Source organism: Aspergillus aculeatinus (genome assembly GCF_003184765.1).
Source record: "Aspergillus aculeatinus CBS 121060 unplaced genomic scaffold BO66scaffold_55, whole genome shotgun sequence".
NCBI classification, from domain to species: Eukaryota; Fungi; Ascomycota; class Eurotiomycetes; order Eurotiales; family Aspergillaceae; genus Aspergillus; species Aspergillus aculeatinus.
The window spans coordinates 104,771-129,311 of NW_020291524.1; the positions used below are offsets into that span (position 1 = coordinate 104,771).

The 24,541-nt window shown below is 53.6% G+C and overlaps 9 protein-coding genes and 2 non-coding genes across 11 annotated transcripts; 5 read left to right on the forward strand and 6 right to left on the reverse strand.

The window, feature by feature from the left end:
• Nucleotides 1-16: 16 nt before the first annotated feature.
• On the forward strand, nt 17-1,365 carry BO66DRAFT_394979 (C2H2-type zinc finger protein). The gene is made up of 3 exons (XM_025648120.1): nt 17-474; nt 540-952; nt 1,049-1,365. The coding sequence occupies exons 1-3, from the start codon at nt 454-456 to the stop codon at nt 1,284-1,286; spliced, it is 672 nt and encodes a 223-aa protein (XP_025499797.1). The 5' UTR covers nt 17-453; the 3' UTR covers nt 1,287-1,365.
• A 393-nt stretch (nt 1,366-1,758) lies between these two features.
• BO66DRAFT_290853 (MGMT family protein) lies at nt 1,759-2,121 on the reverse strand (the record flags this gene model as incomplete). Its single annotated transcript, XM_025643169.1, has 1 exon — nt 1,759-2,121. A coding segment is annotated over one exon (363 nt), but the record flags the coding sequence as incomplete, so codon positions are not given.
• A 795-nt stretch (nt 2,122-2,916) lies between these two features.
• Nucleotides 2,917-5,300, reverse strand: BO66DRAFT_357851 (putative MFS monosaccharide transporter). Its single transcript, XM_025644913.1, has 7 exons — nt 4,743-5,300; nt 4,504-4,657; nt 4,048-4,439; nt 3,895-3,977; nt 3,609-3,837; nt 3,457-3,554; nt 2,917-3,238 (listed from the first exon to the last, which is right to left on the reverse strand). Exons 1-7 carry the CDS (start codon nt 5,134-5,136, stop codon nt 2,966-2,968), a joined length of 1,623 nt encoding a protein of 540 aa, XP_025499799.1. The 5' UTR covers nt 5,137-5,300; the 3' UTR covers nt 2,917-2,965.
• A 2,654-nt stretch (nt 5,301-7,954) lies between these two features.
• Nucleotides 7,955-10,050, forward strand: BO66DRAFT_394983 (dihydrolipoyl dehydrogenase). The gene is made up of 4 exons (XM_025648121.1): nt 7,955-8,252; nt 8,378-8,457; nt 8,548-9,030; nt 9,093-10,050. Exons 1-4 carry the CDS (start codon nt 8,117-8,119, stop codon nt 9,930-9,932), a joined length of 1,539 nt encoding a protein of 512 aa, XP_025499800.1. The 5' UTR covers nt 7,955-8,116; the 3' UTR covers nt 9,933-10,050.
• A 548-nt stretch (nt 10,051-10,598) lies between these two features.
• BO66DRAFT_t272 lies at nt 10,599-10,670 on the forward strand. Its single transcript has one exon. It is a non-coding gene; the product is annotated as a tRNA-Glu (tRNA).
• Nucleotides 10,671-10,964: 294 nt separating this feature from the next.
• Nucleotides 10,965-11,036, reverse strand: BO66DRAFT_t273. The gene has a single exon. It is a non-coding gene; the product is annotated as a tRNA-Glu (tRNA).
• A 1,977-nt stretch (nt 11,037-13,013) lies between these two features.
• On the reverse strand, nt 13,014-15,430 carry BO66DRAFT_442527 (phosphoribomutase PRM15; the record flags this gene model as incomplete). Its single annotated transcript, XM_025651436.1, has 10 exons — nt 13,014-13,174; nt 13,228-13,904; nt 13,963-14,252; nt 14,306-14,486; nt 14,537-14,546; nt 14,619-14,637; nt 14,702-15,021; nt 15,139-15,217; nt 15,280-15,324; nt 15,410-15,430. The coding sequence occupies 10 exons, from the start codon at nt 15,428-15,430 to the stop codon at nt 13,014-13,016; spliced, it is 1,803 nt and encodes a 600-aa protein (XP_025499801.1).
• Nucleotides 15,431-16,009: 579 nt separating this feature from the next.
• Nucleotides 16,010-18,416, forward strand: BO66DRAFT_357861 (fatty acid desaturase). The gene is made up of 2 exons (XM_025644914.1): nt 16,010-16,536; nt 16,604-18,416. The coding sequence occupies exons 1-2, from the start codon at nt 16,331-16,333 to the stop codon at nt 18,075-18,077; spliced, it is 1,680 nt and encodes a 559-aa protein (XP_025499802.1). The 5' UTR covers nt 16,010-16,330; the 3' UTR covers nt 18,078-18,416.
• A 118-nt stretch (nt 18,417-18,534) lies between these two features.
• Nucleotides 18,535-20,790, reverse strand: BO66DRAFT_431613 (ASCC2 family CUE domain-containing protein; the record flags this gene model as incomplete). Its single annotated transcript, XM_025650596.1, has 1 exon — nt 18,535-20,790. The coding sequence occupies exon 1, from the start codon at nt 20,665-20,667 to the stop codon at nt 18,535-18,537; it is 2,133 nt and encodes a 710-aa protein (XP_025499803.1). The 5' UTR covers nt 20,668-20,790.
• Nucleotides 20,791-21,238: 448 nt separating this feature from the next.
• Nucleotides 21,239-21,791, forward strand: S10a (40S ribosomal uS10 domain-containing protein; the record flags this gene model as incomplete). The annotated part of the gene is made up of 3 exons (XM_025644142.1): nt 21,239-21,284; nt 21,366-21,639; nt 21,707-21,791. 3 exons carry the CDS (start codon nt 21,239-21,241, stop codon nt 21,789-21,791), a joined length of 405 nt encoding a protein of 134 aa, XP_025499804.1.
• Nucleotides 21,792-22,005: 214 nt separating this feature from the next.
• BO66DRAFT_431615 (FG-nucleoporin nup42) lies at nt 22,006-24,455 on the reverse strand. Its single transcript, XM_025650597.1, has 4 exons — nt 24,197-24,455; nt 24,012-24,107; nt 23,744-23,774; nt 22,006-23,687 (listed from the first exon to the last, which is right to left on the reverse strand). Exons 1-4 carry the CDS (start codon nt 24,240-24,242, stop codon nt 22,145-22,147), a joined length of 1,716 nt encoding a protein of 571 aa, XP_025499805.1. The 5' UTR covers nt 24,243-24,455; the 3' UTR covers nt 22,006-22,144.
• Between the last annotated feature and the right edge of the window lie 86 nt (nt 24,456-24,541).

The window sequence follows — 24,541 nt, forward strand, 5'->3', positions numbered from 1 at the left end:
CCCCCCCCTCCCCTCATTTCTCCTTCCCAATCCACTCTTCCCTTCTTTTTTCCACCCACCCACCCTAGCATTTTAGTGGAAGATCATACTAGTCCGTAGCGCGCTCACCTGATGATGTCGCCGTGGGTGCGTTCGTGTTGCTTAGCTTCTCTGGCGCTGGCCGTTTGGGCTGTTTTTGCAGTGGAGAAGCACCGGCCGCGTCTAATGCAAGTGCGACGTAGTCGACCTGACCTGATCAAAGAAGACAATGGTTATAAAAACCCGGAAAGCCCAGTCTGGCTGGTTCACGCTTTTGCTTGTTATTCACTAGTATCACAGTCTCTCTTGGATAAAAGAACCCTTGCGGACTATTGATTTACTGAAACTCTTTCTCTCTCACTCACACACACTCTTTCTTTCATCGCTTCCTCACCGTTGTATATACTTTCTTATTTCCCTTTACTTGACTCCACAATGTATGCCATGTCTGCAATGGTGAGTCCCAGGCTATGTGAGGGTTTCCTATTGCAAGATACCAAGACTGACTTGAGCCCTTATAGAGCCCTCCTATGCTTGAATGTCCCCCAATGGAACACTCGTACTCCACCAGCAGTGAAGAGTCCATGCAATCGACTCTGGGATACATGGGCCACCCGTCGTTGTATGGGATGGTAGGGACGGAGATGTCTTTCGTCCAGCCCACATACGAGCCCTCATCATACGACTCGACACCCTTCAGTTCCCCCCAGACGGTGGCCTCGTCGACCTTCGACATGTACTACCCCAGCAACAACAACACCTTCACGGCCTCGCCCATGGTCTATTCGCCCGAAGCCTACTCGTTCCACCAGCTTCCAATTCAAGCGTCTTCGTTCCCGGTGCCCAATATAGAGTGGATCTCCACCCAATCCAGCCCGAACCCGGAAGTTGTTTACTCTCCCGTTGAAAGTTACGAGACCCTCGACGCGTCCAAGTGAGTTTCCCATTTTCTTTTTTCGGTTTTTTTTTTTTTTTTTTTTTTTTTTTTGGGTGATTGTTAGTCCACAAAGCTAACCCGCAGACCCTGCAGACCCGTCAAGCCCTACACCTGCGAGGACTGCAACAAGGCGTTTACTCGGCCAGCGGATCTGAAACGTCACCAGACCAGCGTCCACAATCCTGTCTTCCAGGACTGTCCCGTGCAGGAATGCCTCCGCAAGGATGGCAATGGGTTCCCTCGTCGGGACCATCTGATCGAGCATCTACGCTCCTTCCACCACTGGGACGTGCCCAAGCGGCGGGCAGCCAAGCGGGCCAAGACAGCTTAGATGGATGTCTGGGTGGCCTGCCTTGTCTTGTCTAGTTTTTGTCTCCGTGTGTTGTGTTATGAATAGAGATACCCTTTTCCTTTGTCAGATGTTTATGCTCATGCTTATGCTTATGCTCATACTTTGTCCTCATGTCCTTTCCTATGTCATGTTCTGTTGTTTTACATTATGTCTCCATGAATGTACCTCACAATAGAGTGAGGGAGGTGGACTGGGCCAAGGCGGCGTTTATTGTGATTGCACATTGGACTCGGTGTCATGGATCAGCAGCTTCTTGTCTGGTTTATCTTTTTGCATTTGCATTTACATCTTCTACTGAAAGTGTGACCGGTCCCCCATATTATTAGATACTATACACGAACATACCTATACCATCCATGATATGACCTTGACCCTTCTTCAACTCCAATCATAAATCACAATCTCATGTAACCTAAATAGAACCCTCTGCCCTCCCCTCTCATCCTGAAGACCCCTCCCCGAAATCCACAAAACAGACCCCCATCGCCCTCCCCTCCCCATCAAACACCACCCCCTCCGCCTCCAGCAACCGGCGCTTCATTCCCACCCCGTCCCTCGCTCTTCCGGCCCCCGCTCCGGGGCCCCCGGAGTACCCGACCAGCAGCCGCCCGCCCCCGCCCAGCACCCGGTGGCAGGGCACCTCCGGCGCGAAGGGGTTCAGGCGCATCGCCGCGCCGACGGCCCGCGGGCTCGTGCCCAGGTGCCGCGCCAGCGCGGCGTAGGTCGTCCACCGGCCGGCGGGGACGGTGAGTAAGGTCATGTAGATGTTCCGGCGGTGCGGGGGGAGGGTTGGGTGGGTGTGGATGCGGTGGAGGGTTTTTTGGGGGGTGGGGGTGGAAGTGGTGGTAATGGTGGTGAGGGTGAGGGATGGGGCTTGGGTCTTGGGATTGAGATTGGAATTGGGTGCTTTGGTGGTTTTTGGGGTGGGTTTTGGGGTGGGCATTTTGTGTGCCACGGTTGTAGTAACTTATGTATTGGGGGTTAACTTATAGGTGTGTGTATGTTGTGGTGAGTGGGTGGGTGGAATTGCTGGGTTTGGTGTTTGTCGTCTGGAATGTCTTTTGGTCTGTAGGTTGAGGTGTGTTGAGAGGCAGCGGACTAGCTTCTGGTCTTTGTGTTTGTGACTTTGTAGGCTGGCAGTGTCTGTGATGGTTTGGAGGGATGGATGGATGGGTCCTGAGGAATGTGGGGATTAGTCAGCTGGTTCGTGTTGCTGGAAGTTACGGTGGTGAGTTACCTTGGTTGTGTGGAGGGTGGCTGAGTTGGAGGCTTGCAGCTGTGAAAGAATTTGAGTAATTGAGGGTCCAGTGGTTTTTGACTCAAGAGGAGGCGGTATAAGTATTTACGATGATTTGAGGAGGAGGTTGTTATTGAGCGGTAGGAATGGAGATGAGGTCCGGATTGCTGTGGAATTGACCAATCATTGCGGGTTGTCTTCGCTTCGGTTCGGAAGGTTATCCGGTAAGTTATGCACTGCCGAGTATCTTACTACGTAGTACAGTCAGGTAGATGGTTTATGTTTATCATTTAATCGGGTTAGCTAGCCTGGAAGTACGTAGAAATTAAGGCAGATCAATAATTCACGCCACTTAGCAGCGGTCGAGCTAGGGGCTCGTCTAAATAGCGCTAAACTACTAGCTACATCCCATCCTGCCGTGCTATACATTCACATGCTCCACCACCAAACTCCCCTTCCTGGCCGTAGTCTCAACATACCCCGGATTCTCCGCCTTCAACCTCGCAAACGTCTTCTCGGCATCCCACACCCATGGAGAGTCCGCCGCGAACAACAGATCCATGTCCTCCAAGGTCCGCTGGTTACTCTCCGGGTACAGCGCCCACACCATCGGGATCGTAATGACATTGCTCGCTGCAAACACATACAGCGTCTTCTCGCCGATGGCGCTGAACATCACGGGGCATAGCAGGGTCTAGAAGAGAGACTCGTTAGCGGGTGTGCAACCATGGTAGCCGCGCTCGTGCTTCGTCCGGCCTCCCGCACTGGGAATCTTTTGAAGCCCGTCCATTCCAAGTCATCTCCATCAATTCCAGTCATTCCTTCACTCTCCGTCATCCACGAATACCACGTTCTCTAACGGGGAAAGGGAAGCTTGAACGAAAAGCACGGGCTCGCTAGGGGCACACTAACCAGCCAACCATTTCCGATGCTCCACCCAACGACTCCCCAGGCGTTGCCGCGGGCCCGCACCGCAAGCGGGTAGATCTCGGCTGGGTAGATCCATGGCACTACGTATATCAGCGTTAGCCTCTCTCCTGAACCCATCCCATCATAAGACATACCAGTCAGCCATGTCGCGCCAAACACAGAGGTAAAGATGAAGATCATCGCAGCGGCCGCCGCACCAAACGAGGCCGCCTTATCGCTGTGGCCCGCCTCCCGAGCATTGATGGCCAGCCGCGAGAAGCCTCCCGCCAGGAACATGGCAATCCCCTGCGCGGTGGATCCCCAATAGAGCGTCCACCGGCGGCCGATGCGATCAAGCGTGAAGACGCAGACGAGGGTGGCGAACTGGGATTTTGCTCGTCAGAATGTGCGTACGCAATCGTGACCTAGTACCCGGCTTACCATGTAGAAGATATTGTTCAACCCACTTAGCCATTGGCTTTTCATCGAGTCAAAACCTGCGATGCTGAAGATTGTCGGGGCGTCTGTTTTGTTTCACTTACGTCAGAAGCCTATGCAGACGAAAGATGAGGGGAGAGTTAAGGGTCAACGTACAAACTGTGACTCCTGCGATACCAACCCATTCTTGCATGATCTGGAGCCAGATGACCAGCTGCACCCGTCGACCCAGATGCAGTTTTCCCGTCTTGTATCCAAACAACATCGCCAGGTATGACGTACTATGGTTCATCGACCGCTCCAGCTCGGCCACACTCTGGATGTCCCGGAACTCCGCCTCGGCGCGCACAGCATCATCCCCGGTGTTGCCGCGCAGCCGGCCGAGAATGTAGCGCGCTTCTTGCTCGCGACCGACCTTGACGAGCCAACGGGGCGACTCGGGGAAGAACCAGACCACACCGAACAACATGAGGAGGAAGATGATCTGGAAGGCGATGGGGAACCGCCAGCGGAACGCGGACTTGCCGCCGTCGATGAAGGACAGACCGCTGCAATTGATCTTAGCATGTGCTGCTGAACCAGGTTATGACAAACCAACGATTGGATACGTACAACTCCAACCAATACGCCACCACCACACCGAAGATATTCAGCGTGAACTCAATCGCAATGAATTGGCCACGCGAAGTATGCTCTGCCGTCTCTGTCGCCCAAACCGGGACGATTGCATTCAAGATTCCAGTCCCGATCCCATTAACCAAGCGCGCTACATCGATTCCATTAGCATCAGCCCGCCTCTCTGCATCAGCTATCGGATAGCGTGCATCCGAGTTCAGAGAAACCCAACTCACCGCAGATCATCCAGTCGTGATTCTGCGCCGAACATTGCAAACAGGCGCCGAGCACCGCCCAGGCCGCCCCGACGGCAATCGTCCTGATCCGCCCGATCTTGTCCCCGACCCAGCCCCCGAGGAGCGCGCCGCACAGCGTGCCCAGGTAGTAGACCGAAACAATGCCCCCCTGCAGCAGACTGTCCGTGACCACGGCGGTCAGCTCCCCGTTCTCCATCTTCGTGTACCCGAACCCCATCAGGTCGATGTAGTCCTTGGAGTTGTTCACGCCCGCCATCACCCCCTGGTCGTACCCGAAGAAGAGGATGGAGAGGGCGGCCACGCTGTTGATGGCGATGAGGAGCTTGCGCTTCTCGAAGCGGTGGACGACGTTCCATGAAGGTATGAGGTCCATTGTGTATATACTCGGTTTTGACGGATCAGTGCGCGTGATTTGTTTCCATGGAAGGGGCTCATGCAGTAGTACAAGCTGTTCTCTTTTGTGATAAAGATATCAAAGCCACTTTGCACCGGTGGTCGAAGGGTAGAACGTACGGGAAGCGCATCCACCAAAAGAACAAGAACAATATGGTACGGGGGTCAAACTACAGGGTCATGCAAACTACTTAAATATCCGCTACAAGCAATCGTGGGACCCCATGCATCGATCTAGACATGACGATCGGCTGGTCCCGCCTGGGAGCGTGCAGAACTAGGAGAAATCGCAGCGTTGGAGTTGGTATGTCAACCCTAGAGAACCCCCACGATCACAGTCAAATATGGTTACATTCCGGTGGGATTGAGATAAGACGTGCGACCCTTGGGATTTCTGCCGGGTGTGGGGGAATGGGTCGGTCGGTCATGCAGTCCCTGACGGGCTACAACTTTCAGCCCACTCCCTGTTCTGCACCAAGATCCACTCTCGAAGGTTGAATGTGACGCGATGGGAGGTGGGGGGTTTGGGGTTTGGGGTTGGGCCGTTACCATTATTATGGGGGTTTTTGCGGGAAAAGCTGGGGTTTGCGGACGACGGGATTCGGGGGTGGGGAGAAGGAATTCGGTTCTGGATTTTCGGGACGGGGAGGAGATTGGGAGGTCGGGGTGATAGGGTTATGCTTGCGTGGGATTCGATATGTGTGTGTGCTCATGCTGTCGGTGAGGATCATCTGATTATTGAGCATTGAGCATTAGGTGAAGTGTGTTTCTAGTTGTTGCTTATTTGAAAAGCTCACGACCTACAAGGGTTGGTTGTTTACGAAGAAAGATCGTCTTTCACAGGCAGCATTACTCCGGGTGAACATGTCCCGATGTCAGTATTCACATTTCTAGCAGGTCCTTAACGAGATGATCTCCTCCCATTGTGAGGGGGGACAGTTGAGCATGTCCCAGGAAGGTGACTCATGGGCCATGCAATGGTCATTGCTCGAGCAAGTCTAGATACTTGAATAATTGAGATAGACCGTGGAGATAGACAAATCAGGCAGCATGACACGCTTGCCAGGTACTATGACTACTAAGTTAGTACCAGACGTGTTTGCTGGTTTACCCCTCGTTCTTCCATCCAGATGCGGGGGGATGGTTAGGTTAAGGTAGTAGCTGGGAAACATCGGGCGGATCTCCTCCGACTCTCGCCTGTTCGGGCAATGGACTTGCCCTTCAGTTCAGGTTCAGGTTCAGTATGCTGCACACCTACCATGGACCGGCTGCACTGCACTGCCAGCATGAATGCCACTCGTGGATAATCAGTGCAAAACAAAGGGGTATTTTCCCTCATGATCCTACTTGAGAGAAATAGCCATGTGCTTCCTGCTGCTATATTTTCGAAGAACACGTCCATTCTAAGCAAACCAGCCAACTCGCTATACACGGAGTACAGATGAACGGAGCAGAGGAGTGCCATGCTCAATTGCCAAGGCAAGATCTACAACGAGAATAGCCGAAGTCCCCAAGTCAATCGTGCCATTTCTCAAGGTACAGTACGTCATCGTCACCACCACAGACAAGTCCTGCTTCCAAGTGCTGCTCAGCGTGGGCATGGTGCCCACGGTGGATGGGGAACCACAATGTATATCTCAAGAAAGAGGTCTTAAGCTACCAGGCTTGACAAGACCACCAGAGAAACACTGCTTGAATTCAAGCACGACCCACAGGATCATTCAGTTGGGGTATTGGCCATTCCGCCTTTTTCCGTGAGCCAAGTGAACGCAGTTCAGCCTGTCAGTAGATGCGTAGGAGGATGACTAGGGCACTGCTGGTCTACTCAGTTTGCTCTCTGTCCGTGGTAAGCTCTGGAGGCAACAACCCCGGATGAATATATCCGATAATATGGTGTAGCGGGCCGGTCGACTGACTGATTTCTTGACCGAGAAGATATATTCTGCGGTCTACTCCGCAGCATGAGCCCCAGCCCTTCCTTCCCAGTCACTCCTCCACGTATGTCACTCGTTCATGCTGCCGAACTGCACAAACTACAGATGCTTCTGGTATTGCGAATCAAGCAGATTCGCTCGGAGCTGTTGACTCTGTGCTCTCTGATGGTAAAGCGCAGTTGTCTCTCAACATCTTTGTGGAAGCGGAGTTGTCCTTAGACTTGAGGCCAAGACAGCCGCTCTGCTATCCGTGCTCATCCTTGCTTACCCGCGGGTAATGATTGAACAGGTCCGGAGTACAGTACTGAATAATTTTGAGGGGTTTGCCTCTTTTGCAGTCCCTGCCAGGCTCATACCCGATGCAAGCCGCTGGAGAGCGTCGTATTTGGGGGATGACGATGACGATGATGGTGATTGTTGTACTCTTCTAAGGTTCTACTGCCAACTGGTCGAAGACGGAGAGCCCGGGCGGTGACCAGCGGATGTTCCTGTCCCTGCTGGAGTTGGGACAGTGCGGTAATATTCCAGTACCAATCCTTACCGGACTGTTCCCTCCGTCACAGAGTCAGATTCTCAACCTCAATTCCCAACTGAAGAGGTATAGAAAGGGCCGATAGTCAATGAACAAAACAATCCGGTCGGGATCCAAGACTTATTACTCTCTTCCTTACCTCATCTTTTAATAGAGTTACAGCCTACTCCGTACTCTTTTGTGCATCGGCAACATGGATATGTGTTTAATCAGTAACCGGATCGACCCGATGCTGGCTGGGCCTCGGGCTGATTACATACGCCGCTGAGAATTACAGTATCGATAATACCGGCCCGCCAAACGAACCTCAGAAGCTTCTTGTGTCCCAACACCGAACGCCTTTTTCCCTATCCTCAATCAAACCTCCTTCCATCCGCAAATTATCCCCACTCCCCCCCTTACCCTCCTCGCTCACTCGGAGGATTGGTTGTCTGTCCTGATCTCGACCTCCCTCGGATTTCTTTTCTCTTCGTTTCTTCTTCTATTCCCTCGCCATGTTCCGCAGTCTCCTGCCGCGGGCGACACCGCGGGCTGCCCTCCGCTCTGCCGGCCCCAAGGCTGTCCCTTCCAACTTTATCGCTACTCCTTCTCTCACTCTCTTCACGAAACGTGGCTATGCCTCTGAGTCGGGTAGGTCATCGAACTCTCCTGACGATGCCGGACAGAGTGAGGCCTGTCGCGGCCGATGCCTGCTCTTCCGGACCAAAACCCTTTTCCCCGTCTGATCCCGGCTAACCGGTGGGTTCATGGGGTAGGTGAGCACGATGTCGTGATCATTGGTGGTGGTGTCGCTGGATACGTTGCTGCTATCAGAGCTGGTCAGGAGGGTCTCAAGGTGCGAAATCCTGTTTCTCTCCGCTTACGAGCGATGCGGTGAAGCTGTACACTAACCTTTGGTCGCCTCTTTTTTTTCCGCCGCCAACAGACCGCCTGTATCGAGAAGCGTGGCCGTCTCGGCGGTACCTGCTTGAACGTCGGCTGTATCCCCTCGAAATCTCTGTTGAACAACTCCCACCTGTACCACCAGATCCTCCACGACACGAAAAAGCGCGGTATCGAGGTCGGCGATGTCAAGCTCAACCTTGAGCAGATGATGAAGGCCAAGGACACCTCCGTCGAGGGCCTGACCAAGGGTATTGAGTTCCTCTTCAAGAAGAACGGTGTCGACTACATCAAGGGTACCGGTGCCCTCGTCGACGAGAACACCGTCCAGGTCAACCTTCTCGAGGGTGGTGAGCAGACTCTGCGCGGCAAGAACATCATCGTTGCCACCGGCTCCGAGGCCACTCCCTTCCCCGGCCTGAACATCGATGAGAAGAGAATCATCACCAGCACCGGTGCTCTCTCCCTTAAGGAGGTCCCCAAGAAGATGGTCGTCATCGGTGGTGGTATCATCGGTCTCGAGATGGTAGGACTTTTTTTCTGTCAAAATCAAAATTTCCGCTGCTAACCCGTTGGTTCTTGTTGTAGGCTTCCGTCTGGTCCCGTCTCGGTGCTGAGGTCACCGTCGTCGAGTTCCTCGGCCAGATCGGTGGTCCCGGTATGGACGCCGACATTGCCAAGCAGGCTCAGAAGATCCTGCAGAAGCAGGGCATCAAATTCAAGACTGGCACCAAGGTCACCAAGGGTGACGACAGCGGTGCCACCGTCTCCCTGAGCGTCGAGGCCGCCAAGGGCGGCAAGGAGGAGACCCTGGACGCCGATGTCGTCCTGGTCGCTATCGGCCGCAGACCCTACACCGAGGGCTTGGGCCTGGAGAAGGTTGGCATCGAGAAGGATGACCGTGGCCGCCTGGTCATCGACCAGGAGTACCGCACCAAGGTCCCCCACATCCGGGTCATCGGTGACTGCACCTTCGGCCCCATGCTTGCCCACAAGGCCGAGGAGGAGGCCGTTGCCGCCATCGAGTACATCAAGACGGGCCACGGCCACGTCAACTACGGCGTCATCCCCAGCGTCATGTACACCCACCCCGAGGTCGCCTGGGTCGGCCAGAACGAGCAGGAGGTCAAGGCCGCCGGCGTCAAGTACCGCGTCGGCACCTTCCCCTTCAGCGCCAACTCCCGCGCCAAGACCAACCTCGACACCGAGGGTCAGGTCAAGTTCATCGCCGATGCCGAGACCGACCGCATCCTCGGTGTCCACATCATCGGCCCCAACGCCGGTGAGATGATCGCCGAGGCCACCCTGGCCGTCGAGTACGGTGCCTCCTGCGAGGACATCGCCCGCACCTGCCACGCTCACCCTACCCTGGCCGAGGCGTTCAAGGAGGCTGCCATGGCCACCTACTCCAAGGCCATCCACTTCTAAGCTCCCTCACCTCATCTCTTCAACCCGCCCCATCATGTACCTCCACCTCTAGTCTAGCTTCGCTAGCAAAGCCCGTGTAGCATTGACACCATTATATTTCCTATGTCCTTGAGTGTAATCAATCTTTTTTTTTCATGAATCAAAGAGTATTTTGGAATTCTAGACCGGCTTGAAGCGAAGCACCTTTGCGTTCGTGGAGAATATCAAATCTTGTACTGGAGTATGTTCCATCCCTTCACGTAGAGTATATTCCATTGTGCCATAAGTACACTATCTGGATGCAGGTAGCGTAAGAAAGACAAACAGATAATGAATCCAGAGCAGTCCTCTACACGGCAAGTGGAGACATCGCACAGCCCATGTTGGAGCTCAACTCAATCCGTTCTCGTACCGCTTCAGCTTTTTCTGCATCGGAGGTCTATCAACAGTCCGCGGACGGTCGAGGGCTACTAGATCTAGCTGTGCGCTACTCGAGACGAAGTCCTCTGGTAATACCCATCAGCAAAGGTAGAGGATACTATGCGCACATACAGACCACAAAGAACTCGCGGTGTAAAGAAGAACTTGACTCGATAGGTAGATTGAACCCTCGGGCCGTCGTTTAGAGGCACTCATCTTGAAACCCACGGATCTTCAGACATCATAGGTGACATCACTCACACAAGGTCCGATGTGGTGTAATGGCTAACATCGCTGTCTCTCACACAGCAGCTCGGGGTTCGATTCCCCGCATCGGAGTTCACTTTTTGTATTCGTTTTGTCTGTCACACGCACAGTCGGTCTACCTGGTCTACCTGCTGCTTTTTATTTTATTTTATTTGTTTTTTGATATAGCAGCATTAATACCCAGTGCGCGGGTAAATCCTTTCTTTTTTTACCTTTCATGAAAAAAAACAAAGGTCAGGCTGAGATAAAAGACTTTAGGTGTGCATGATACCAAATTTTCGGTCGGTCGTCTACACAACCAACCTCCGTCCCCTGCACAGTGGGCCCACCCACCCATGTGGGAATGAACGAGAGCAAAAAAGACAACTCCGATGCGGGGAATCGAACCCCGAGCTGCTGTGTGAGAGACAGCGATGTTAGCCATTACACCACATCGGACCTTGTGTGGTAGACAGCTCCTATGTTGACATCACGTCCCGTTTTCTATGAGCGTAGAGTACGTAGTGCCTTCGTATCTCAAAGTGAGGAGGCTCTTCCATCGTCATAAGCTGGGTATATGCTCCAAGCCGTTGTTGCCCCTCAGAATCTTACAGAAACAAGTTGGCAATGGTAAAACATGTGTGTTTGCCATCGTGGGGTTGGAGGGCTCTTTCTTGTTGTCTCTTTTGGGCGTTATTCCGTCTTTGAAGATAGTTATTGAGTGTCGAGTAGGAGAACATGGGAAGTTGAGAAAGGTAAGTTTGGAGCGCTAGCAAGAGTGATGCGTCCAAATATTATATACTGGTAAGAACGTTGCCAGGTAGGTCAAGGAGGGCAAGCAGTCCCGTTTCGGAAGGAGCAGCAATCGCGGGCCCCGGTGCCTTCCATCATTGGGGTAGCATTTACGCCAAGAAGACCAAGTGGCTACGCAATCAGTGGTATATAGAGACACGACTTATGCCAATGGAGACCCTCGCACGTTCCCTGTAGAACTAACCAAATACTCTCTCTCATCTCAACCAATTCAAGCCAAACCATACACACGAGGCATAACAGAACAGACAAACCCAAAACAACAACCCAGAAGAAAAAGCATGCACTCTGCCCCATTTTCTACCCACGTATAACATCAGTGATGTGAATCCACCAGCTGAAAGGAGAACATCCCAACATAAGAAACTACCATAGCATCCACGCACATACAACGAAGAACCCGAAAGTGAGCCCGCCTTCGCAGATCTACCCCCCAACCCAACCCCATTGAATACCAATATTCCAACCGCCTCATGATATAAACAACAACCTAGGGCCACAAGAACCTAGGACCACCCCTCGAGGAGACATCCACATCCACTTCGAAGCGAGACACCCTGTCCCTATCGTCGCGGTTACGGCGGCGGCCCCCTTCTCGGGGTCGTAGGTATAGATCTGGATGGGTGTGGGTGTGGGTATAAGTATGGAAATGGGTATGAGTATCGGTCTGGTGTCGATGGGATCGAGAAGAGGGGTCAGCGTGCAGTCTGACAGTGCTGCAGAAGGTATACTGCTCGCTGGATCGGGGTCCGTCGAGGGGATAGTGGTGTTGGTGATGATGGCGATAGCTCACGCTATCGCTGCTGTATCTCCTGTGGCGAGATTCATGGTGGTGGTTAATGTAATGGTAGTGGTCGTCGTCATGGGTGGCCCTTTCGATCAAGCGGGTGGGAGATTAGGCTCGGGTGGCTGGGACAATGCAAGACCCATGCTAAGGAAAGAGAGGAATCTTACAACCGAGAGGCAGGGGGTTGTGCTATCGCACCAGAGGCGACAGGGACGAAGCAAGGATCTGGACGGTGGCGCACCCGCGGAGCATCGCTGTTTGTTGCCGGATGATACTCGTTTTTGATCCGGTAATACACCTTGTTGGCGTGGTTGTTGAAGTGTTGTTCGAGGTGATTTTGGTGGCGGTGGAGACGCTGAGTTGCATCGCGAGGCATGTTTGCTTGGTGTAGTGGCAGTCAAGGCCAACACTATTGCTCAAGTTGTGTATATTGAAAATTGGAATCAATAGATAGGTGGTCGTCTACATATTTATTTCCAAGAGCAGAGGAACAGCTATATTTCCCAAAGCGGCTGAAGTCAACAACCTCACCGAGTCTGGCCAGATTGTGCTACACAGGGTTCATCGCTGTGTAATACAGCATGTCATGTAGTTTGCCTTCTTCTTGCAAGGCCTGCCCGGGGTCTAGGCACCAAAAAAGAAGAATTTGACCCTAAATCACCTACATTTCGATGTGGCGTTACTTCGGAAAAGTCGTAGTGGTATCTCAGCGCTGAATTCATGCAATCTTGCAGTAATGGGAATCAAGAGTGGAGTCAAAGCCTCCCTGCAACCAGCCAGTAATGCCCAATGTGTTTCACGGGATCATCAAACAGTAACCTGATGCGGAGTGAGGTTTACTCCAACCTGTAGATATGCCCAGAGGACGTAGGTAGCTCTTTGCTATAGGTCATCGACGGGGCAAAGGGCTGGACCCATTCTTTCAGCACAGCCAGGAAAGTGTCGCTGACAGCTCTCACGGTCTCGTCGCGTGAAGTGCCAGAGCTCTCGATGTAGACTGGAATTGTCAGTCAGCAACTCAAAGTCCTCACTTGTGGACATGGAACTCACTCTTCACTTTCGGCTCAGTGCCAGAAGACCGGAACGTGAATCGAACTTCACGATCAAGCCATAAAGTCAACATCTGACTGTTCTGGTCAATCGGGAGCTTGGGTTTGTGGTCCTGCGTGCCAGAGTCATATCCTTGTGTCATGTCTCGCCAGCGGTGGATTTTGAACGACCCAAGCGATTTTTCAGTCCGGAAGGGACCGGCTCTGATTGCATCGAACAAGCTCGCTGTAACCTCAGGGCTTGGGGACCGGAAGTAAGTGTTGAGTGTTTCGTGATGTCCATGCTCTTTGAACAGCTGTTGCAATTTCATATAGGGTGTCATGCCCTCGGCCTTCCATTTTGCCTCGGCCAGGAGGAACACCATCGCCGCGGAGATGCCATCCTTGTCGTAGGACACCTCGGGAAACATGTACCCAAGAGCCTCCTCATAGGCAAACGGAACATAGTAGCCCAGCTCCTCGAGTCTACGGGCTGTGTTTCCCATCCACTTAAAGCCCGTGAGAGACTCCTCATAGTGCATACCCTTCGCTTTGGCCATCTTCTCCAGCATGCTAGACGAAACGGCGGAGTTCAAGACTGCAACTCGTGTGTCACTGTCTATGGTTTCTAAGGAGTCAAACAGGTGTGACGCCAGGAGAACACCCAAATGATTTCCAGTGTAAATAAACCATGATCCGCTAGACAAGAGGCATCAATTAGCGCAGAGTTTATAGCTCAGCCATCAGTGATACTTACTCCACTTTCTCAGCCGCAGCAAACCGATCGGCGTCTGGATCATGGGCAATCACCAGAGGTCTCCCCTCCTTGTCCGCAAGTTGCAAAGCCAGGTCTAGAGCACCGGGCTCTTCCGGATTTGGGAAGGCAACTGTGGGAAAGTCTGGGTTTGGCTCCGCTTGCTCTGGCACGACGGTGAAATCACTTATGCCGACGGAACGACACAACCCAGGAAACACCAAGCCACCTACTCCGTGCAAGGGCGTGTAGACGAACGGCTGCGGCTGTTTCCATTCCCGAACGGTATAAGTCTGCAGACAATGTCAGCTGTGAAGAGCACGGCAGCACAGAAAATCACTCTTACAGCGTACTGCCAAACTGCCGTGTTGTAATGGGGCAGGATACTCTCGTAAATCTTGTCGCGCAGATATTCGCTTGGTTGCAGCTCATCCCAGGCAGTAGGCCATGGGACTTGATTCTCTTCGATGGATTGGGCTATCTCCACGTCCATCGGACTATTAATTTGGGCACCATTCTTGAAATAGCTGGGATTCGTCAGTGATACTCAAAAGTGGTTGGAATTGTGCGATCAGACACTTTGTAGCCTGCAGCACGATCAGTCAGCAATCATTGTCTCGAACAAACGAAGAGATGAGGAAGACACGGCGAAGGCCTACCATTGTCCTGCGCTGGATTCTGCAGGTTGAAAATTAGCCACCACGGCCTAAGCTGCCCAATGAACATGGAACAAAAAGCTTACATGGCTTGCGGTAACCATAATGCCTGCAGCAGCGTGCAGATGGGTTACACCGAAAGGGACGGTTGGAGTAACCGAGGACTCCGAATAGAACCAGACCGGGATCTGCTGTGCGATGAAGGCATTGGCAGCCAATGCGGCGAACTTATCCGAGTGATACCGCGCATCGTGGCCGATGACCACACCGTAAGATGCGATGTCGCCGTGGCGGGTTTTCAGGTACTTTGCTAAGCCTTGGGAGGCCTGAATGACGGTCAGGGAGTTCATACAAGAGAAACCTGCTGCCATCCGTCCCCGCAAGCCCGCAGTGCCGAATTGGATGCCTGCGATAAACGATTAGACATAGCTATCGTGAGGAAGGCATGCCGCATGTGCCACAAAGGCCAATGGAATTTTAGAGAGAGGGATTCAGTAGGATGTCAAGCCCAGTGCTGACATACGTTTTTGCAAGCGCAGGGCCAGTTCAGCCCAGTCCCCGGAGTCCCGAAGCTGTTCAATTTCGGCACGGGTGGATGGATCCTGTCATGGGGCGTTAACATTCACGTTTCAAGATCCGCAGCAGAGCCTATCGATAAACATACCTGGTCCCACTCCAGCCACCTTTGGATCAGTGGAGTGAGGGCCTCCTACGCAAACGACAAACCAAATGGAGTCAGAAAATAAGCTGATTTCGGGAAGCCGTGAGTTGCCGGGAGGAAAAAATAACTATACCTCTTGTGGATTGGTGGGCATGTTGGATCATACGACGAGGGGACAACGAAAAAGAATAATAATGGGGTGAGATGATCGGAATGTGTTCACGTCGGGAAGAAGACCGATGGAGGGGGGGAGGGGGGGGGGGGAGAAAGGAACAAGAAGTAAAGGGGAAGGGAAGCACGGAGTACGGGGAGTAGACGGGGTATTGAAAGGGGAAAGAAAATCAAGCGAGAATAGTTAGCCAGCAAACAATAATAATCAGCAACGAGAATACAAAGAGAACAAAAGAACAAAAGAACAAAAGCTTTGACAAGTAGTTAGTGACAAGTCAAGTTACCGAGTAAGTCATCAAGAATGTGTTGGTGTGGGGGAGAAGGAGAGGAGGGGGGGGATTCAAAAGGAGGAAAAGGCAAAAGCAGCACAGCATGAATTCAGGTTGAAGATGGAGAGAGACAGACAGAGAGTGTGTGTGTGGCTTTGGGCGGGATGACTGGATCCGGTGACGATCGGCGGCTCTCCCCGCCCTGGACTGTTTTATTCTTAGCTGTGGTTGTGACTGTTGTTACTGTTGTTCTTGACTTACTAGGTAGGTACTGTTCCACTACGGAGCACTACGTACTGTTTAATTGCTTGGTGCTTAACTTAGTGCTTTTAGTGCTTAGTACTCCGTAGTCTCCGCCATTCTTTCCGCCGGGCCGGCCTCTTTCAAGTTTCAACATCCAACCCGCGCGTCCTTGCATTCTTCCTCCCTCTCCTTCTCTCTCTTCTATTCTATCTCTTCCTCTCCTCCCTAACCCCCCTTCCTTATTCTCTCTTCAATCTCATTTCCCACCACCTTTTCATTCTTGATTGGCACTATCAGCAGTACAATGCCCTTTCTCACTGACCGTTCCTAAACATCCACGACCCGCAATTGTGTTCACCGCGCAGGCAGCAATGGCCGCAATGGGGAAGAGTCCTGCGACCCGGAAGGAAACCCTTCTCTCGCGCCGCTACATTGAGGGCCTTATCGCAGATGGGAAACAGATCATCATCTTCGACGATCGTGTCTTGAAAGTCGACGCTTGGATTCCCTATCACCCCGGAGGTGATAAATCCATCAGACACATGGTCGGAAAGGATGCAACGGATGAGATCAATGCGTACGTGGCCTCGCGCTTGGGCCATACTTTGCCTTGGAACTATAACTGATCGTCTGCATGAATATAGATTGCACTCCAAGGAAGCGCGTCAACGCATGCTATCGTTCCAGATCGGCCGCATCCAGGGCCCATGGTTGAACTTCCTGCCTCCGTTCCAGGGCGGGAAGTTCCGTCCCTACACCGAAGATTGCGTCTCCGACGACGAGAGTTCAGGCCAGGAGAGTTCCGGACAGGAAACGTCACAGCCTCCGTCCCCGATCTTCGACGCAGTAGATTCGACTGCGTCTCTTCGCCAGCGAAAGGCCCCCTCCGCCGAAACCCCGGATTCAGCCGCACCGCTCGAGGACGAGTCCAAACCCAAACCCTTCTTTCTCGATGCGCGAACTCGGGAAGAGATCATCTTTGACACTGCCAAATATCCCTCCCTCGACGCAGCAAATCAAGACAAAATTCGGCAGCGATACCGTCAATTAGACCAACAGATTCGGGCGGAGGGTCTGTACGATTGCCGCTACTTCTCATACTTCATCGAATGTTGTCGGTATACACTGTTCGCGGGCCTGTCATACTACTTCCTCCATCTAGGGTGGTATGGGACGTCTGGGTTCTTCTTGGGATGCTTCTGGCACCAGCTTGTCTTTACCGCCCATGATGCTGGCCACATGGGTATAACGCATAACTTTCACTTCGATTCAGTGATTGGTATTATTATCGCCGACTACCTGGGAGGACTGAGTCTCGGGTGGTGGAAACGGAGCCATAACGTTCATCATATCGTGACCAACGCCCCCGAGCATGATCCAGACATTGAGCATATGCCGTTCTTTGCCATTTCCCACCGCTTCCTCACCAGTCTGCGCAGTACATACTATGACCGCGTGATGACCTTCGACGCTGTAGCGAAGTTCATGCTGCGCTTCCAGAACTATCTCTACTACCCTATCCTCCTCTTTGGGCGATTCAACCTGTACCGTCTGAGCTGGGAATATCTATTCATGGGCCAGGCGCCGAAGAAGGGCCCTGCCTGGTGGCATCGCTGGTTCGAGATTGGCGGGCAGGTCTTCTTCTGGTATTGGTTTGGCTACGGGGTGATGTACTGCACCATCCCCGACTGGAAGAGCCGGTTGACCTTCCTTATGATCTCGCACATGGTCACCTCGCCCCTCCACGTGCAGATCACCCTCTCCCATTTCGCCATGTCCACGTCCGACATGGGGGTCACCGAATCCTTCCCCCAGAGAATGCTGCGCACCACCATGGACGTAGACTGCCCGACTTGGCTCGACTGGTTCCACGGCGGCCTGCAATTCCAAGCCATCCACCACCTGTACCCGCGCATTCCCCGCCACAACCTGCGCCGTACGCAACGGCTGGTTCTGGATTTCTGTCGCGACACCGGCATTCCCTACACCATCTTCACCTTCTACGATGGCAACAAGGAGGTCATCGGCAAGCTCGGCGATGTGGCCAAGCAAGTCCGCATTCTGGAGGAATGTAGAAAGTCGTGTGCTCAACAGGGAGTCTTCTCGGATCACCACTAGAACCCAAACTCACTAGGAACAGACGGATGCTGATATTCGGTGGGTGCTGTGGGTTTGTTCTCCGGCGGTATGGTATGTAAGCGTAGAACTGCTTTTGTATATAGTTCAGTCCCCTTGGCCAGACACAGACACGCATGTACATGTAAACTTGGACGCAGGACTTACGTTACGCATCGGTGTTATCAATGGTCACTTATGAAGAATCTGACGTTTCTAATGACGTGATGTTTGGTTTGGCTGGGCTCTTTTGGTCGTTCGATAAGTTAGATTGTTGTCACTTGTGCTGGTTGCATCCTACACGATCTCCCATTACCTCCTCTATTAGAGTGCAGCTTATGTCTAGCTCATGCTACCAGCAGAAGCCCTAACATGAGCCCACCTCTTAATCCAGGGTATCATATATACTGCAGCCCGCGATTACATCTTCCTATTCAAAATCCCTCTCATACCATCATAACTAACCAACCATGCCCCCGGCCCTCGCCACCTTCTTCGCCCTCTGCTGCCTCCGATTATGGTTCGCCCGACTCGCCTTATTCTCCTCTTTGCGCTGTCGCGCCGCAGCGGGATTCTGTCCCTGGCTGTCCCCTGCGACAGCACTACCACCACCAAAACCACCACCGCGTCCGCCACCTCGCCCTCTCCCACCTCTCCCTCTGCCCCTACCACCACCACCCCTCCCTCTCATCGAGGCCATCTCACCCCCACTCGCACTCCCACCCTCCGCATCTTCATCCTCAACACCGCGCCGATAAGCCGTGGAGACCAAAACCGGCTGGTTCAGCCCCCCGTCTCTTCCCCCCTGGCCATCCAGCACCGCCTCCTCCAACCGCCTCAACCGCTTCGGATCCCGCGCCACCATCACCGCCCACCCCTCGATCGCCTCGTCGGTCATCCCGGTCTCGCGCTTCAGCGCGGCGCGGGGCTGCGCGCGCCGGGTCGCGGCGTCGCGGGCGAACAGCGCCGGGTTGGATTGGTAGGCGCGGTAGAGGGTGAGTTCCGTTTCTTCGGGGCTGGCGGTTGTGGGCTTGGGGGGTTCGTCCTCGGCAGTGGCGACGGTCGTGTCCACCGTGCCGCCGACGTCGGTCACGTCATAGGTGTCGTCGCGTTCGTCGTCGTCGGAGTCGAAGGTGGCGAGGGCGGACATGATGGCTGCTTTCTGGGCGGCGTGGTTGGAGCGGTCCGACAATAACGAGTCGGCGGTGAGGGTGGGGTTGGCGCGGCCGAAGCGGAGGGATTGGTGTTGTGAGGTGGTGTCGGAGCGGGAGAGTTCGGCGAGGTCGATTTCGCGGTCGAAGATGTTCTTGCGCTGGGGTGGGGGTGCTGTTGTTGTACTGAGTAGGGTTGGGGAGCGTGGGGGGAAGGGGTCGTGGTGGGTGGTGTTCGATGAAGGGGATGGGGTGGGCAGGGATTCGGATTTGTCCAGGATTTGTAGTTCCGGGGCCAGGGAGTCGTCGAGGAGGTGGGCGACGATGGTTTCGGGGTCGTCGTTGTAGTGGTCAAGCAGACGCGCGATGTAGCCGGTGCCCAAGTCGGGGAAGAGGTCTTGGACTTGCGTGATGAGGGACATCTTGTGGATGTGGAGGTCCTCGGCGGCCTTGGGCAGCAGGTCGTCCTCCGTGGCTCGGCCTTTGCCTTTGTTGACGGCGGCGCGCTTGCGCGGTTTCTGGTAGCGGCGGTGCAGGTGCTGTGTTTCGGCTTGGTATGCGCGCAGGCTGGCGAGGAGGTCCTGGCCGCGCTTTTGAGGGTTGACATCTGTGCTGAGGTGGCGGTCGAGGCGGCCTAGGAAGTCGGTGCTGCAGATGACCTCGGACAGCAGGGTGGGCTCCTTCTTCGTGCTGATACCAACCCCGGCGCTGGCTTTCATCCCGTACAGCTGGTCCAGGAGCGACGACAGGTTGGGCTTGGAGCCCTTGAGAAATGAACACAGCCCCACGTAGACATTCGCCACGAGCATTCTGCGGACTTCCTCGCGCTTATGCGCTTGATATGCGTCTACTACAGTATCGAGGAAGTCGGAGCCGGCCATGAGCACCTGGCCGCAGCCAGGCAGGACCGATGACAGGATCGTCAGAAGTCTGAGATCCACTCGCACCCCGGAAGGCTTGCTGAGGTTCAAGGACGAGAGATCCCTGATTGCTTGGACCTTGGCCTTCTCCAGGCTGGACGTGATCGCATCCTCATGCTTGTCCCATGCATCAGCCAGTAGCCTCTTCAATGCGGAGCTCGAGGGGTAACAGCAACACATGCCAGCAAGAACCCTCCAGTCCAGAAGCTCCGGCGGGGTGGGCGAGACCTCGAGGAGAAACCTCCGCGTGAGGAGAAAGCATAATTTCCGCAATGAGCGTGTGTTCGGCGCCGTCTGAGACCGAAATAAGCTGGAGTTGATCGATTGGCGGTAGAAAGAACCCAAGAATGCCACGGTAGAATCGTCGTTCAGGGCATGTTCCTTGAGCTGCGACGCGGGAGCTTCAACGCGCAAGCCCAGAAGCATGATCCAAGCATCTATATAGAGCTCCCATTCCGCGGGGGGAATATTGCGCTGCACCTCCGGAGGTGGGACCGGCGCAAGAGGTGGTAAGCCCGGCATGACTGTGAGTGTGTAATTAAGCGTATGCGACGGTGAAGGTCTGGTGATTCAAGATCGCAACAATGGCACGGAAGTCTATAGCGAAGGACAGATATCATGAATCATCAACATCATCACTGGTCGTTTGCAACAAGACATCATCATCGGGCTCCATCACCGCCCGCCGCCGGACCATCTATTCCTGGCTTAACCCGATTCAGACGCCGCCGCGGAGTATCTGCTGACTCATCCACGATCGCGCTCAATGCGGGTTAGCGGCTTATAGGCGAGGATGCCAAGGCCAGCACCCGCACAAGAGCCGCTAAGCGCACGATGAGAAAAAAAAAATAGAGGGAGGATTGATTTCAATCTATTAGTCCGCGAATAGCTACAGACCCTCTTCAACAAGCCATCATCACCTTACCGAACCCCCGAAGTTCAGGTCTTGATTGGTAGCCAGCCTCACCTTACGGTATGTTCCCTTTCCTCCTTCTCTTCCTCTCTGTGAACGACAGCTGATCCAACCTCCCCCCCTTCCCCTCCACAGCCATCTCAATCCCACGGTCTCACCCCACCGCTCAATACATTCAAGATGTCTTTCCAGAAGCCCGAGAAGGATTTCGGCGAGGGCCCCGTACGTTGCTCCTCACTACTCTTCGCACCTTTGCTGTCTCGTCGCGTCGCAAAGATATGCATTGGGATAGCGACTTGATACAAAGCGAAACGAAAACATGCGACTAACCTCATCTTGCTTTTCGCTGGTCTACAGAAGGTCCACAAGATCCGCATCACCCTTACCTCTCGCAAGGTCGCCTCCCTCGAGAAGGTCTGCACTGAGCTGATCGACCGTGCCCGCTCCAAGTCCCTCCAGGTCAAGGGTCCCGTCCGTCTCCCTACCAAGACCCTTCACATCTCCACCCGTAAGACCCCCAACGGTGAGGGTTCCAAGACCTGGGACAAGTACGAGATGCGCATCCACAAGCGTCTCATCGAGTAAGTTATTCCACAACCATTCGATTGACAATGCACCCGGCAAGAAACTAACATGGAACCCCCAAAGCCTCCTCGCCCCCACCGAGACCGTCAAGCAGATCATCATCAACATCGAGGCTGGTGTTGAGGTTGAGGTCACCATTGCCGCTTAAATGCGTGTCTAAACTCTTCGTTGAGACTGGTGACCGTGGCGGCAGCGGCGCCGACGATGTGCTCGTCTGGCTTCTTGGGAGAGATTCTGCTTCGAGGCCTGTATCACGCAGTTGTCGATACCCGCTTAAACCTGGCATAAAAATGAAGAACTTCTAAAAACGCGTAATCATGAGTTCTGTGCGGAAACGTAGCTCGTACAAATGCTATTAGCCTGTAATTTCGACCCTGTGCCAAGATTTCGTCCAATCCAACCTGGACGCCATTCGTCTTTGGGAATAATAAGTAAGCAGCTATTTACAATACAAAGGGTAAGCATGATACTAAGTCCTTTCCGCTCGGTTCACCTGTCCCACTAAAAGTCGAAGCTCACCCATTCGGTCTTTGGCGGTACGCTGGGAATGACCCCGTTCTCGAAACATCCATTCGTCACGAAGTACTCGTACTGTTGTGTAATCTCGGCCGTATACTCCTCGGGCCGGGCCTGAGCATCCCTTAGACTAGCTTCATCAGGTGGTCCATCTGGGAAAAAGATGCGGACGTAGACTTCACGATCCTGCGGATGAAGATAGCACGGTACGTCGTTGATATATTCCACGGGTTGACCCTTCCAAGAGGTGAGCCTTCTTGTCCTGGGATCGCGAATCGTCTGTCCGTTGAGAGGTGGGATGGGGCTGAGCTCGCTTGGGTCTCTCGTTCTGATGACAGGGGCTGGCCCAGGTCCCAATGGCGCAGTAGGAGCAGCAGGGGCCGCCGGAGCAGCCGCTGACGTTGTCGGTATGCCGAACCCGGTAGTTACCGGCTTTGATGCTGCCCCGAACCCAGAAGTTGCCGGCGTTGATGCTGCCCCGAACCCAGAAGTTGCCGGCGTTGATGCTGTCCCAAACCCAGGAGCCGCAGGAGCCCCGAACCCAGGCGCTGCCGGTGTACCGAACCCAGGCGCTGCGGGCGTTGATGCTGCTCCAAACCCAGAAGCTGCTGCCGGCCTTGCAGCGGAAGCTTGCTGACCCAGCTGCGCGAAACCAGACTGGCCAAATACTGGCTCGGCTGGTCGTTGGTTTGTGGCTCCAGAGGATGGAATTGCTTGGCCAAATGGGTTTGATGGCTGAGCACTACCAAAGGGTGATGCTGATTGTTGACCAAATGTTGACCCACCAGATTTTGCATTTGCAAACTGCGCAAACGGGGAAGGTGTGGATGCAGATGCGCCAAAGCCGCCAGATGCCTTACTAAACGGAGACGCCGTGGCTCCTGCAGCTGAAGGCTGACCGAAGGAAGGCTGGCCGAACCCAGGCGCGGGTTGCCCAAATGACGGTTGCCCAAAAGCCGATTGTGCGGATGGCTTGCCAAACGACGAGCCCTGGTTGAAGGCACTTGGTTGTCCAAAGCCAGTTGCATGTGCAAGATTGGAAGGTTGACCAAACCCAATTGGTGGAGCGATAGATGGTTTTGCGTAAGCTTGATCACCTAATAATGCTGGCTCACCGAAGGCTGGACCTGTGGCAGGGGGTGCCTTGATCTCTCCAAATAGCTTAGGCGGAGCGCCGAAAGTCGTGCCGGTCTTGTTGTTCACAATGTCAATTCGATTCGGATGCTCCTTGGCACCATCTAGGATATATCTGACAGCTCCATCCAGGTCCCTGAGAGCGTTTTCCATTTGGTTTCGTGCCACGTTGTGGAGACCCTGGGCTTCTGAAACTGCTACCTCAATTGAGCTACCTTGAGCGACTAGTTCATAATGACGGAGTCGTAGTTCCTCGAAGCTCTGTTCTCGCTGAGGGCCTCCAAATAGTTGCCTGGGGGCATCTCTTCCGGGGCCATAGCATGAAAAGATCCATTCAGGGAGCCCCTTGCCAGGAGTCAGGTCTGCCTTGATATCTGCCGCAGTGATCCCATATCTGGCCATGTTTAGTGCACATTCTGAGATCTCGAGGAGATGACATGATCTACTCACTGTGCATTTTGCTGATTTTGCCCACCACGACCTATATAGCAATCAGCAATCGCGTACTCATGGGTAGTCTGTTGACGGCAGCATGTAAACTCCGACAGACGAGGTGAGAAGTAACGAAATCAATGCAAGAGCGACAATCTCAATCAGACGAACAAAAACATCTACATCAGACACAAAAGTACCATGGATCACCAAAATGATCAAGAACAAAATCACAAGCATTTAGGGGAAAGGTGGATCTTGCGCATGGGCAAGACGATTCACATACCTCCACCTCCGCCGCCTCCGCCGCCGCCGCCGGAGAGAGCTGCGAATTTGTTCCCGCCTACTGTTTGCTTGCCGGGGTGCTCATTGTAGCATCTGTCTGTAGGTCAAATTAGTAATGTGTCCGTGAGACATGATTCAGAGCCAAGACAAGCCAATTCAATGGTAAGAGACTAAGCAAGATCATACCTCCATATTTACACCGGCCTTTCAAGAAATGCTGGCAAACGGGCATGTTGCGTTCGCGTCGGGCGTCCTCACTCGGCCAGTAGGAGCATACGAGAACGTCCTGTCGAGTCTTCGTTCGCGATAGCGGCCTCTCAGAGCCTGTCCGTTGATTCTCGATGGACAATTCCAATCTATGTGTAATTTTTCTATTGAAGAAGAAGAAGAAAAAACATAAGTCGACTGAAAGCGATCCAAGATACAAGAATCCTCGCAGTTCTTCAGCGTCCAGTGACTTGCAAACGAACAATTGATATTCTTTGTTGCAGATGAAGAGTTGTTCCGGTGACAGTACGTTTCCCCGACCCG

Bases quoted from the DNA above. Each gene is read 5' to 3' on its own strand.
- BO66DRAFT_394983 (XM_025648121.1), top strand. From the start codon at position 8,117: ATGTTCCGCAGTCTCCTGCCGCGGGCGACACCGCGGGCTGCCCTCCGC. The intron at 8,458-8,547 runs GTGCGAAATCCT...CGCCGCCAACAG, and splicing joins CTGGTCAGGAGGGTCTCAAG to ACCGCCTGTATCGAGAAGCG. The intron at 9,031-9,092 runs GTAGGACTTTTT...TTCTTGTTGTAG, and splicing joins GTATCATCGGTCTCGAGATG to GCTTCCGTCTGGTCCCGTCT.
- BO66DRAFT_394979 (XM_025648120.1), top strand. From the start codon at position 454: ATGTATGCCATGTCTGCAATG. The intron at 475-539 runs GTGAGTCCCAGG...GAGCCCTTATAG, and splicing joins TGTATGCCATGTCTGCAATG to AGCCCTCCTATGCTTGAATG. The intron at 953-1,048 runs GTGAGTTTCCCA...CAGACCCTGCAG, and splicing joins GAGACCCTCGACGCGTCCAA to ACCCGTCAAGCCCTACACCT.
- BO66DRAFT_357851 (XM_025644913.1), bottom strand. From the start codon at position 5,136: ATGGACCTCATACCTTCATGGAACGTCGTCCACCGCTTCGAGAAGCGC. The intron at 3,978-4,047 runs GTACGTTGACCC...GAAACAAAACAG, and splicing joins TATCGCAGGAGTCACAGTTT to ACGCCCCGACAATCTTCAGC. The intron at 3,555-3,608 runs GTATGTCTTATG...TGATATACGTAG, and splicing joins TGGCGCGACATGGCTGACTG to TGCCATGGATCTACCCAGCC.
- BO66DRAFT_357861 (XM_025644914.1), top strand. From the start codon at position 16,331: ATGGCCGCAATGGGGAAGAGTCCTGCGACCCGGAAGGAAACCCTTCTC. The intron at 16,537-16,603 runs GTACGTGGCCTC...GCATGAATATAG, and splicing joins GCAACGGATGAGATCAATGC to ATTGCACTCCAAGGAAGCGC.
- BO66DRAFT_431615 (XM_025650597.1), bottom strand. From the start codon at position 24,242: ATGCCCGTTTGCCAGCATTTCTTGAAAGGCCGGTGTAAATATGGAG. The intron at 23,775-24,011 runs GTATGTGAATCG...ATTGCTATATAG, and splicing joins CGGAGGCGGCGGAGGTGGAG to GTCGTGGTGGGCAAAATCAG. The intron at 23,688-23,743 runs GTGAGTAGATCA...AAACATGGCCAG, and splicing joins CAAAATCAGCAAAATGCACA to ATATGGGATCACTGCGGCAG.